This window comes from Camelus ferus, chromosome 9 (assembly GCF_009834535.1).
Source record: "Camelus ferus isolate YT-003-E chromosome 9, BCGSAC_Cfer_1.0, whole genome shotgun sequence".
Taxonomy (NCBI): domain Eukaryota; kingdom Metazoa; phylum Chordata; class Mammalia; order Artiodactyla; family Camelidae; genus Camelus; species Camelus ferus.
The window spans coordinates 65,652,841-65,666,404 of NC_045704.1; the positions used below are offsets into that span (position 1 = coordinate 65,652,841).

The window sequence follows — 13,564 nt, forward strand, 5'->3', positions numbered from 1 at the left end:
ATTTATTTTGCAAATATCTGAGCTCCCTGGCAGTGATTAGCCAAGAGGGTTTTATCAGGAGCTCTGAGTTTGAGATAATAAGAATGGTCTTATCTGCATTGAGAAAGGTGCTTGCTTTTCGGTGTTTTACAACAGAAGGCAGTTGTCTTTCTCATCTATGACACCTGTTCTATTGCTCAGGTTCTTTAAGATTTAATACAAGCATTAATAGGGGGCAGCAGGATTGAGTGTATCTGTCTTGAACTTGTACAGACGGACCTGTAACCAATTCCTGCCAACAGATCGAAAGGCTGAGAAGGTTTCGAAGGAATACAGTGTTGCATGTAATAGACAAGCTATGTCTAGAGTCTGCCTGTTCCTTACGTGCAACATCAGCTAACATGAAAAACCCAGGCTAAAAATTCGTCAACCAAGCTAATAACTAATTTTGGGGGGGTTGTGGACTATGAGTTCTTTCCCCATATTATCTCGTTGAATACAACAACCCTATGAAGTAGGCAGCGTTATTATTATTCTTCCTATTTTATGGGTAAGAAAACTGAGGCTGAGAGGTAATTCTGCCCAAAGTCACACAGTTACTTAATGGGATTCAAACCTAAGCAGATCTGATGTTAACGCCTGACTTTTACCACTGGTTATGCTGCCCCCACTGGAGTAAGCAAACATACTAGGTGGTCCTGTATTCAGGCTGGCTTTTTAAGACTTGAGCTACATGCTGCCCTTATGCTGGCACGATGGTGTCTGCAGAAGGAACAAGTCGGCAGTGCCTCTTGTTTCTGAGGATCAGAGCTGGCAGTTCACAACTATCTTAAACAGCTCTAGACATAAAGTCTTGGGTACTTTGTTCTCTCTTATAAACTTCTATTGTTGTATCATTTACATACGTAAATGTTAGTAAAAGTACACACAGCTTAAGGGTATAGCTCGGTTAACCCTTACGTACTGTATTGCCACTTCAAGACCTAGAACATTTTCAGTACCTTGGGCGCTTTATTGAATTTTTATTTTTTAACCAGGTGCTTAAAGTGGGAGTCCATTCTGGTTAGAAACAGGCTTAGGAACTACAAACACCCAGGCCATTGACCTTGGTTTGCAGAGTGAGGTGACGTGAGCCTTCCATGAGCCAGCTCACATGTGGATGCCCCTCCACCATCTTGCCCTGGAGAATGGATGGCCCGTCTCAATTTTTCCCAAAAGTTCATAGCAAAGGAGATTTTATGGTTTTTGTTTCATTTTGTTTTCATGGAAAATATCAAACGCATATTGATAGAACAGTAAAATGTGCCCCATGAATCCATCAACCAGCTTCAACAGTGAATCTCTGGCCAAACTTGTTTCATTTATCTCCCAATCCACTGCTCTCCTTCTCCACCTGTTTTGAAGTAAATCTCAAATATCGTATCACTTCTATAAATATTTCAGGACATCTCTATAAAGAATAAGGACCCTTAGCAACAGCTTTTGAGGCAAGAAAAATTACAGAAGATCTTTACTTTTATGTGTTAGGTGGCCGTTCCAGACTTTGGTTTTTCATCGTTGATCCTAGGGTTTTCTCGGCTCTTCAGTAGTCCTGGACAAATCACGAGTAGGAAGGTGATACATTCACTTTCAGGAAAACTGGTTATGAGTTTTCCACACCCAAAGAAGTTGATGTAAAATTCACCAAATGGTAAATCACCAGGTGTTTGAAAGCTCTCGGCCACCTTACTCTCCTCAGTGCCCTGACCGCCCTGATCGAATTCTTAAGTATTATGGCTCTAGGACAAGGATGCTCTTAGTTAAGCTGAAGAAAAGATAGCTCTATATGTAATCCAGAGTATTTGTTCTAAGGGTGGTCAGAAGCATAATGGTAATAATAAATGTTATGACTATAATCCATGAAGATGTCGCTCAAATTAGAGAGGAAATCCCCCCAAATCTATTCAATGCCACCAGTTTCCATTTACAAAGAATATATATCTTCAGTTTAAATTAGCTTATTTGTTTCCAAAAGTATGTTCTACAAGGAAAATGAACATTCCTTCATGTTACTAATGGGAATGTCAATCTGCGGAGGGTAAATTGGCAATGTGTGTCAGAAAAACATATTTTAAATATACACACCCTCTGATCTAGGAATTCTACTTTTAGTAATATAAGGACATAGGATGTGTGTTACAGCTTCCTTTAAGCAGATTCATGGCAATAATTGGGAACACATGTCCAACAATAGACTATTGGTGAAATAAATTAAAGAATGTTTATATGACGAACAGCCAATAAAATATGTAGTAAAAGGGGGGGAGGGTGGGAAGGGACAGACTGGGATTTCAAAATTTGTAGATACTGACAGGCATATGAAGAACAGATAAACAAGATTACACTGTACAGCACAGGGAAATATATACAAGATCTTGTGGTAGCTCACAGCAAAAAAAATGTGACAATGAATATACGTATGTTCATGTATAACTGAAAAATTGTTCTCTACGCTGGAATTTGACACAACATTGTAAAATGATTATAAATCAATACAAAATGTAAAAAAAAAAAAAAAGAAAGAAAAGGACAGGCAGTAACAAGTGTTGAGGAAGCGGAGAAACTGGAACCCTCACCACAGTGTCCACGGGCCTGTAACATGCTACAGACGCATAACAGTTTGGTGGTTCCTCAAAATATTAAACAGAATTACCATATGCCCCCGAAATCCCACTCTTAAGTATACGCCCAAGAGAACTGAAGACCGAGCCCACACAGAAGCACGCGCACGGACGCTCACGGCAGCGCAGAGCTGTGAGCGCCCGCGTTCATCAGCCTGTGAGCGCAAGTGAACAGAGCGCACCCGCACCCCGGAGCGTTCGGCGGAGAAAGGGGTCAGGCACTCACACACGCACAGCGTGAACGGGCCTCCAGAACAGTATGCGATTATTTTTTGCAGAAGGTCACATACTGTGTAAGTCCATCTGTAAGAGATGTCCTGGATGGGCAAGCCCACAGAAACAAAGCGCATCTGTAGTTGTGTGCTGGAAGTCGGGGCAGGGGGAGGGGAGAACAGAGAGTGATGGGCCTTCCTCTTAGGAGTGATGAAAATATTCTGAAATTGGTGTGAAACGTTATCGCTACTGCTAATGGCTGAACAGCTGTGCATATACTAAAAATTTTGCAATTGTGTACTTTAAAAGGCAGAATTTTGTGATGTGTGAATTATACACAACATAATAAAGCTGTTATTTTGAAATGCCTTTAGGCACAAAGTACCATGTTTCCAAATATTTACTGCTTCTCCTTCGAGGAGTTTTAGTCGTGTGACTTACCTTAGCCAATAAAATGTGACTGGAAATGACATGGATCCCTTCCTGGCAGAAGCTTTGGGAGCCAGCACACGGTTCACCACATCACTGTTGCTTCCACCGTTAACAGTCATCCACGTTCGAGACAGCAGTGGCTCCATCAGCTTGGTTCCTGGAGGAAACATGAGGTAGGGCAGCGCAGTGGCCAACTTTTGACAGACGTGTATGTAGCGTGAGTGAGAAATGACGTGGTAAGCCAGGAGACTTTAGGGTATGTGTTAATAATGACAACAACAGCTAGCATAATTACTGCCGCTGGCAGACATGAGGAAAGAGAGTGTCGGGCCATCACCGCGAGCACATTTATGTGGATGTGCCGTGTAGACAGTGGGACCTCAGAACTGGGGTGCAGACGAGAAGCCAGAGCAGAAGGAACATTCAAACCCGTACCTGCAGACTGAGGGGCCCACGTTGGTTCTGGGGAGTCAGAGATGCTGTGCGCCGTGGGCTAACGGTCACGGAGCGCTTTCTAGGGGCCAAGCCCTTCTGTGCTCTGGTACTTGTCTCCAGGCTCATCAAAGAGCAGTTTGGTGATGAATAAGAAGCTTCTCCAATTCTGACCCACAAATAAACAATTCTATTTTAGAGAAATCAGTGAAGCAAATGAAAGGCTGTGGGATCCGTTTAAAATAGCGAAAGAGTGTCAAGGGCCGTGAGCCAGACCAGACATCACACCTCCCCGCGGCCCCTGTGGGCCTGTGACTACTCCACCCCCAGCGTGGCCGGAGCGCCCGTCCACGGGGCACAGCGGGACGGCAGCTGGCCGGGACAGGTTGGGGCTGGGCCTGCCTTGGCCTCCGAGTTGGCTAAGAGTTACCTGGGGGGAAACGCATCATGTTTTTCTCTATACTGAGATGCTCATGCTTCCCATCACGAACTCCCGCTGCCTGGGGCGCCCCCTCCCCGCCGGGCAGCTGCCTGTGCGTTCCTGCAGCAGCTCGGGCTGATGAGGCGGGCAGAGGGGTGGGCTCTGAGACCCCTTTCAGCCGAGCAGCCTGCTCCTGACCGGAGGTTTATCTGGGCTCATGTGTAGCGAGGAGGCTGCAGAGACAAACTCAGGAACCAAGGGGTTGAAACTCTCTCTGCCGAGTGCGGGTGGCCCCGTCCTGAGCTCCGGTGAAGGGCTGGGAGTTTATAAAACAGGGCAGGCAGGTCCTCCACACTCGTGCCTTGAAGAGAGAAGCGCAGCCAACACCGAGGATGGCCACCTCGTCCGGTCCCGGGTGGGAGTGGGAGAGGTGACACCAGAGACCAGGAAAGCCTCTGCCTGGGGAGAAGGAAGAGCTCTTCGTGGGGGAGAAGATGAGGCTGGCGGCGCAGTGACCGGACCGGCTGCTCTGCCCACCTGCCGAGGAGGGAGGGCTGTGTGCAGGGGCTGCGGGCCCAGCCCCTGAAGCAGGGGCAGGAGCAGTTAGGAGCTCCAGGTGCATCTCAACTGCCACAGCATCTCTCAGCCTTGGAGTCTCTCATGTGTACAGTATGCATTTCCTTTGAAAAAAAAATCAGAGAAGCAACATCTTGAAAGTCAACTAGTTTCTTTCCACCTGGCCCTGCTGTCTCCTCTTCCTAAGGACAGCCTCAGAAGAAGACCCTTGCAGTCTCTGAAAAAGTGGCCAGCCTGGGGTGTCAAGGGGGTAAGGACAGTCTCTGACCTTAATGTGGACACGGTAGCAGTTACCTTGTAAGAGTCAGCTCAGGAGGATACATAGAAAAAGGTTCTCTGGGCCTGAAATCCCACACACATCCTCCATTTCTGGACGTCCTTGGTAAAATCTAGAGTGCAGCAGAGATGAAGTCATACACTCGGAGCGGATAGCATCGGCACCTGTGTAAGAGCAGGTCACAGGGGCTCACAGAGCAGTGGTGGCAGGGTCATGGTCCTGCCCTGCCGCAGGGTGGGGCTTTTGGGAGGGCGAGGAGGAAGGAGGGGGACGAAGGTGGTCCTCCCCCCAGGTTGGACGTAATCTCTGCATTCTGACGTCACTGTGTCTGTATCTCTCACTCCGCGCTGGAGAACAGGAGTGGGTCTGGTTCGTCTCTGCCTCCTCAGCATGCCTGGTGGACGCGCCCAAGCAGCGTTCGGTCATTAGAGGGCTCCGGAGTGAGGCTGGCTGCACTGGGATCCTGGGTTTTCTGCCAACATTTGTATTTCAGATGTTGTTTATCCCATTTTAATAGTGAACAAACTGAGGTACAGCGATCCATTCAACTATTCATTTACTCATTCGACAGATATGTACAGTGAGCCAAGGCACTGTTCTCAGTACCGGGGCGAAGAGACAAAAACTCAGACAGCCTGGATTCTAGTGCGAGCAGACAGAAGCCAGAAAACGCACAGGACGCCAGACGGCTACCAGCGCTGCCGAGGAAACAGCTGGGAAGGGGCTTTTTCAGAGGAGGTGTCAGGAAAGGCCTTCTGTGCGGTGATAAGAGCAGAGACCAGCGCATTAGGGAGCTAGCCCGGTGGGATGTGGCAGAAGGCCACGGAGGAAGGGGCAGGCCCAGGGCGGGAGCGCAGTGTGCAAGGAGCAGCAGGGAAGCCACGAGGCCCTGTGATTTACCCGGGTTTCAGCAGCACAAAGCTCGAGCCCAGTCCAGTACCAGGGTTCTACACCTGAAGAATCTTCTTGCTTCTTGGGCCCTGCAAATTTGGTAGCTCTTCTGGTTTTTAGCTTTTTTCCCCCCTTCTCTATATATTTGAGCCTATTTAATTTATAGGCTGACTCTGAGTTCTTAGCTTGCCTATTTTTTAAAAACTATTTTGACCATTTTCAAGTGTACAATTCAGTGGCATTAAGTACATTCAGTGTTGTGCAACCATCACCATTATCTGTTTCCAGAACTTTTCCACCATTCCGAACAGAAGCTCTGTGTCCACTAAGCAGCAACTTCCCTTTCCTGCACACTCCTGCCCCCGGTTAACGTCTGCGTGTTGGGTGTGTGAGCAGTGCAGACACACCTGTGAGCCTGTCTGTAAGCTTGCCACTCTAGGTACTTCCTACCAGTGGAAGCGCACTGTGCGTCTGCTTCCTTCACTTAGCATTTCTCAAGGTTCATCCATGTAACAGGTATCAGAATTTCATTCCTTTTTATAGCTGAATAGTGTTTCATCGTTTGTGTACACCACATTTTATTTACCCAGTCATCTGCTGATGATCACTTGTTTCCACCTTTCGGCTCCGTGCATAGTGCCAGTGTGAACACTGGTGTACACCTATCCGTCTGCCTCCCTGTTTCCTTTCGTGTCTATGTCCAGAAGTGGAATTGCTGGACCATATGGTAAATCTATGTTTAGGGTTTTTTGAGGAATTGCCAAAACCTTCCACAATGTCTGCCCCACTTTACATTCCCAGCAGCAACGGACAAGGGCTCCGATTTTTCCATATCCTTACCAACGCTTGTTACATTGCGTGTGTGTCTTAACAGCCACCCTACGGTGGCTCATCGTGGTTCAGGTTTTACTTTTCTCACCGACTACTAGAAACAGTCAAATTTGTTATCCATCTTCAATAGGGTGTATATATTTTTAGTTTTGGTCCCAGTGGCTTTTTGGTTTTTGACCCCACTTCTAAATATATACCAGAGATTCTCAATCAGGGTGGTTTTTATTCTCGGTCCTCCCCTATTTTGGCAACTGGAGACATTTTGGGCTGTCAGAGCTTAAGGAGGGGGTGCTGCTGGCATTTAGTGGGCAGAGCTCAGGGATGCTGATAAACATCCTACAACGCAAGGACAGCCACTTGCAACAGTTTGGCCCCAAATGTCAGCAGTGCCAAGGTAAACAAGCCCTGAACTACAACCGTCTTGTCATGTTTCGTGTATCTTTACAAAGTGCCTAAAATCCTTTTGGGAATAAGCAGACTATATAATGAACTAATGCTTCTGAATTAAATGATATTAACATTGTGATAAAGATAACGAAGGCCTAACTTTCTTTTTATAATTGCGTCTGTACATATATTCAAATTATATACTTAAATGTATTTATTGAATTAGTTGCTAATTTAATAACCTAAAACACAATGTGAAATGAAAATATTGCCATTAATATCTTCAAATAATTAGCATGTCTGAGAGACTTGGCCTTTGTTAACTGGGAAACTGTGCACCAGGCTCTCTTGGCACTGACTATACATGGGGTGGCCAGGTGGACACGGTCCCCACAGCCACGGAGCACAAGCCTCACGAATGAGTGTGTGATGTTAGGCCATGCATTTTAAAACAGTTTTAAAAAATTTCCTTTACATATGTTAATTAATTAATTTATATTGGTGGGGGGAGGTAGTTCGATTTACCTATTTATTTTTAGAGGAGGTACTGGGGGCTGAACCCAGGACCTTCTGTATGCTAAGCTTGTGCTCTGCCACTTGAGCGATACCCTGCCCCCTTAAACAGGTTTTTTAAAACAGATGTCTCTGCCCTTTTAAGTTGAATAGTTTAAGGAAACAAATTTTAATAAAATGGAACATTTTAATTGTTTAAAGCAAAGGCACAAGTAAACATTTCAGGTTATCATACAATGTTGTAATAAGAAATTCCAACAGTAAAATGAAACACATTATAATTCTGCATCTCTATAGCACATCTAGTGTATTATTCTGTTCTCTCTTCTTTGGAGTGAAGAGAAGGGGCAGGTAGATCAATGCATGGGATGTAAAACCTGGATGATAAACAGCGTCCACTCTATTTCTAACCAGAAAACTTAATTTCAGTAGAACAAATTAATTTTAAAAAACTGTTTCATTAATGACAGAGCAGCAATAACTTTCAGGCTAAAGCTCATTGATTTAACAAAGTAAATCACTGATTTCATGAACTGTTAGCTGTCGACATCTGATGCCTCCACAGTAATCAAACCGGCCAGGAAAGGGCTTTACCAAAGCACAACTCATACACTTATTTTACTTTAAATCTAAAAATTATAGTGCATTATGTAAAAAGTAAAGAAGAACGAGGAACCAAATCATTTCTTATGTCAGAAAGAAAACACTTAAAAAGGCCTAGACTGTCTTTTCAATCAAAGGCACTATCTGGAGAGTGACAAGCTGTATCATGTTCAGAGCTAAGAAAAAGTTGTTTTTTCTCCCAAAAGAGCCAGCCAGGTAGCTGGGACTTGATGTCTCAATTGGTCATCAAACAGTGAGCGCCTACTACATGTCAATAAAAAGGGTCGAAATGGTGTAAACTTGTATCTTTGATGTATTTTTCCAGGAAGAAAAACTTCACTAATTTTTTACAAAGCTGAAATACTTTCTTGATGTATGAAGTCTCTTGTTTCATTGCCTCAATGCAATTTCCATTTTATTCAGATGACTTGTGGTTTTTACTCTCAGCATTTCACCCCATGATGGCAATGATACCAGGAAATAACTATCCCAAGGGGGTAAATATTTTGTGAGTTTTAAAAAGTTCATTTCATTCCCCCAACCCGCTGAGTATTCCTCAACTCTAAGTGTTTAACAGAGTAATATTTAAGTGACACAAAAATACCAGAGATTAAATAAATAAAATCTGTCAAGAGAACATTGTCCAATGCCTCAAAGTCTTAATTTGAGTGAAATGGAGTCAAATCAGAACGCAGTCTCTATTCTATTACACCCTAAAGGCCGGGAAGATTTTAAATCCTTCTGAGAAGTATTTGAATCAAAGATCTTAAATGAGAAGATTGTTGTTTCTAGTTTTTCATTGTCCAAATTACAGAAGTCTCAACAGATTAAGGTTTACTTACTGTGATTCCTTTGACAGCTAATTCCTAACCAGAAACAGTACCTGTGAAATTCTCTAAGAATATCTTTCAAGGTTTAGAGTTGAAACGTGATTCTAGAAAGATATTCTTCCTTTTAAAGTAAAATTGTAACACTGACTCAACGAAGCACATCTGAGGGCCAATGACCGCGCGCTCAAGAACTGTGCCAGGATTCCGGAACTCCTTGCTGTCTCTCTCCATCTCCAAGGCACAGATGTCCTTCCAAATTTGCCTATGGCACGAAAGACTTCGTAACCTAAAATAGCTGGCACACACTCCCTTTTCACTAGTCCTGAGTATAAGACCCACCAAGAAACTTTAGGTTCCCAAAGCATTAGCTCAACAGCAAAAGCAAATGGTTCAATCTTCTATTGACACAAACTGAAGAGGCAAACCTGTGTTTTAGAGTCTCAGTTCAGGGCAGCCAGCTCTTCCTCTGAAGGGACAGAGAGCAGGTGTTTCAAGCTACTCCGCTGCTTCTGGAGCACAAAAGCAGCCACGGACAAAGTGCAAATGAGTAAGCAAGGGTACGCACCCACAGAGCTCCGTCAGCGCTGAGATTCGGAGTGCATGAGTTTCACGTGACACAAACATTCTCCTTGTGATTTTTAACTCGACTATTTTAAAAATGTAAAAAACTACTCTTAGCTTGTGGGCCCCATAAAAACAGGTGGTTGGAGGGAACTGGCTCATGGGCTGTGTCATTCAGATTTCCTGATGGGGGGGTCAAAGTTGTCATGTGGCCATGAATCATCTAATTTCACTTGGGCAGCAATAGCCTCTACGCAGATAGTAATGAACCAAAGAGAATCCCAGAGCGCCAGTCAGCCAGTTCTAGGAGGCGTATCTACACTCGTAAGTGGTGTAAAGCCGTGTGCTCACATATATACAGCTATAGCTGTAATATATTCAGGAAACACTTAAATCAAATTTATTTAAATCACATTAATTGTCAGAAAAGCAGGGAATTTGAGAAATTCATCACCTAAGCCTTTTCAAACGCTCTAGAGTCAGAGAGATCTGGATTAACACCTTGGCTCTGCTACTTACTGACCTGTGACCACAGATAAACTACTTAACCACTAGATTTAGCCTGGTGCTGCCGACACAGTAGGCAAGTTTTCAATCTTGTTTCTCAAGCAAATAGCTACAAAGGGCTTGCTGGGAAAATCTTTAATAAGGCATAACTCCTGGTTTTAGACAGAAACCTATTTTTATCTCTTCTATTTCATTCTGTCATGTAATTTTTTTTTCTCCATGCAACATACTGTGCAAAATTGTACCTCCATATTTACTGAATTCTACCTTCCTCTTATTCTTGAAGGCTGTTTTTTTCCCCAAGGCTGCTGATTAAAATGAGAATGAAAAGCATTCAGTCAACACATCTTTCCACAGAGTAAGTGTAGTTTGAGTGTTTTCTCCAATTTATCAATGACAGGTATTGTTTTCTAGGGGAAAAAAAGTCTAGATGATACAACAGAATTGGTAGGAAAGGATTCTTATGGCTTGCTTTATCTTTAGATTAGTAACTAGAGAATCTGAAGATAATGTTCATAGATTATTTGCAGATATAATTGTTGTGTACCTTGGACCTCAGTCCACTGCTTAAATTGTATTACATAGAATATTAGCACTAAATAATGCGTGCTATCATCTCTCTAATCATGAAAAATTTATTAGTTACATACACATGAAGTAAAAGATTTCACCAATAGTGTTTTTGAACAAGCATCAGTTAAGTTATGAATCTGCTAGTGTTGAGTGCTAAGCAAAATATTAAAGCTATTAAAATATTAGTGTTTGGATTTATTTTCAATTTTCTTTTAACCTATCATTTACAGAAGTCCTGTTAGAATGCTGAAGGCAGTCATTTTGCAACACATACATTCTCCATATAAAATGATGTTCAATGTTGGGTGATGCAGGTTTATAAATATACACAAAAAAAGCAATATATTTGTAGTTAACTTACTACTCTGACCGGTAGGCAACACATGGAAGCATCATATGCACATAAAACTTTGAAATTAAAACAAAATGTGAAATTCTCAAGACAGATAACCATGAACTTGTTTACAAAGTCATATGAAAAGAAGGCTTTGTGTTTGGGAATTTTCAGTGGCCCACCAACAAAGCAGTAATTTTAATTGGAAGAAAAAAATTCCCAAACACAAAAAAACCCAAGGTAAATGAGATGTGTGTCTTGGTCAAATGTGTGTAGACAGCTGCCCTGAAAACAAATTGATAAACATAAATATACAACTTGTTTACTGAGCATAAAATATTGCACAAGAACAGTTTTGTTTGAAAAATTCAACTTTCCATAGTTCTGAACTTCAAAACGGTTCCCACGTATAGATACAACTGCATTTTCTAAACAAGAAACATTAATCTTCAGTAATTCTGTTAGAACCTTATTTTTCCCATTAACCATATTCCAGTCTACCTTATGGCAATGGTAAGTCAGTGGTGAAGATTTGGCAAAGATAAAAAGGCAGATAAGATTGTAAAATATATATATATATATATATATATATATGTATATATGTACACATATGAAACAGATATGTTCCAAAAACCCTTAATCATCTGATAACTGATCCCTTAAAAAAGCCCACAGTCCAGGTCACAGTGACGGTCAGACAGTGGTGGAGTACGACTCTCTCCTCCTCGGGGGCCGCTCCTTCTGAGAACCGCCGTGGCCCTCTCTGGCCTCCGGCACGCTGTCTTCTGCATCGCTTTCGCTGCCATCTGCCACGGTGGGGTCCAGAGACGTCAGGCCAGATTTTCTGTGCAAAGGAAAACCGACACCGCTTTCCTGTAAGGAGTTATCTATGAACTCTTCATCAGAGGAATGGAATGATTCGTCATCTCCTATTAAATGGTTGACGATGTGGATTCCATCAAAAGGGGGTTGGCTGGAGAAGCCCCTCTGGCCTTTTAGGCACCTGAGCTGTCAAAACAAAATCTGAGTTAATATACTCGACTGGGGGGAAGACACACATCCCACGAAAGCAAGTATTTCATGTTTGAGGAGGAAGAGACCTTGATCTTTTTCCATTTAGAGACATAAGCCACCAATTTTTCAGCAATTCCTACGTGTTATGCCGTGGGCACGTAACTTGTTATTTTAACTGAATCACCACAACAATCTATGTGGTAGGTTTTATTATCTTCACGTTGGAGATTAGGAAACAGAGACTCAGGTAGTGTGGCTTGCTGAGGAGAAACAGCCAATGCCAAAGTTTAGCTTTGAACTGCATCGAGATAATACAATAAACCCCATGTACCCATCACTTAGTTTCAACAACTGACACATCGTGAACAATCTTTTTTTTTTCCCCAGGAGGGAGGCAATTAGGTTTATTTATTTTATTTTATTTTTTTGATGGAGGTACAGGAGATTGAACCCAGGACCTCACGCATGCTACGCAGGTGCTCTACCGAGCTATTCCCCCCCCCCCCCACCATGGACAATCTTGCTGCACTGTATCTCTCTTGACCCTGTATTATTTTGAGGTAAATACATCCTATCAGTTCAACTGTATATATTTCAGCGTGCAACTACAGAAGATACGGACTTAATAAAAACAATACTCTGAACTCTCTCACACAGTCTTGAGAGCATGTCTACGTAAATTTGGAATGATGAAAACGGTGTATAAATCATTTAAGTCTGCTCTGAGTCTCCATCCTGTTCTAACAGCCTACAGACCACACGCCACTACCACTCGGTGGGGGCAGAAATGCTCCTCCCCACCGCTGATGTCTCCTGCTGCGCGGGGGAGCGATGCAAGGGGTGTGCAGCGCTCCTGCCTTCTCCCCCCGGCCCTCCCAGGGGGTGGCGGAGAAGAAGGGCACACAGGGCTCAGCTCCTGCCCGCTCTTTCCGTCCTTGGGAGCCCGGCTGTTTCTCCACCCCTGGAGTCTGACGGGGCCAGACTCCCAGGTGGGAAGGGCTGCGAAGACCGAATGCTACCTATTTCTGGCTGTGCAAGTCTGACAAATTCTGGACTTCAGTACTGAAAAGCCCACTGTTGTCACACATCAAAACCACACTCATCAGGATTAAAGGAGATTTCTTTTTATCACCTCCCTCTTTTTGCCTAACTTCCTCCAAGTCCCCAAACCCACCACCATGGATACGGCTACTTCCACGGCCACATAATTAAGACATCAGCCCTCTCCTCAAGAGTTTATGTTTAAATATAAAATTTAACTTTGATATTATCACTTATTTAATTTCTCTCAGATACCATGAATTTTCTTCTGCAGTAAAGCAAAAGAGCCTTTTAAAAATCCAAAATAATAACAATTAACTACCAAAATCTACCTTGACTATCAAGAATTTGCTAAAATATTCTCCGTGTCTCCTGCCCTTATCATTGCTATTAACCTGCAGTTTTGTTTCTCAGGGACAAATTCCTGGTCACTATTGTTTGAATCTTGAGATAAAGGCAATGTGAAATATTCAGGAAATATTACATACA

At 43.2% G+C, this 13,564-nt stretch overlaps 1 protein-coding gene and 1 long non-coding RNA gene across 2 annotated transcripts in view; both read right to left on the bottom strand.

The window, feature by feature from the left end:
* Positions 1-1,369: 1,369 nt before the first annotated feature.
* Positions 1,370-4,867, bottom strand: LOC116666114. Its single transcript, XR_004322964.1, has 3 exons — positions 3,720-4,867; positions 3,294-3,441; positions 1,370-1,570 (listed from the first exon to the last, which is right to left on the bottom strand). It is a non-coding gene; the product is annotated as an uncharacterized LOC116666114 (long non-coding RNA).
* A 5,366-nt stretch (positions 4,868-10,233) lies between these two features.
* Positions 10,234-13,564, bottom strand: part of EVI5 (ecotropic viral integration site 5) — a 164,200-nt gene continuing 160,869 nt past the window's right edge. The window contains 1 exon segment of the mRNA XM_032487092.1: positions 10,234-12,028. Within this exon segment, the coding sequence (XP_032342983.1) occupies positions 11,714-12,028 (315 nt within the window). The 3' untranslated portion in view covers positions 10,234-11,713.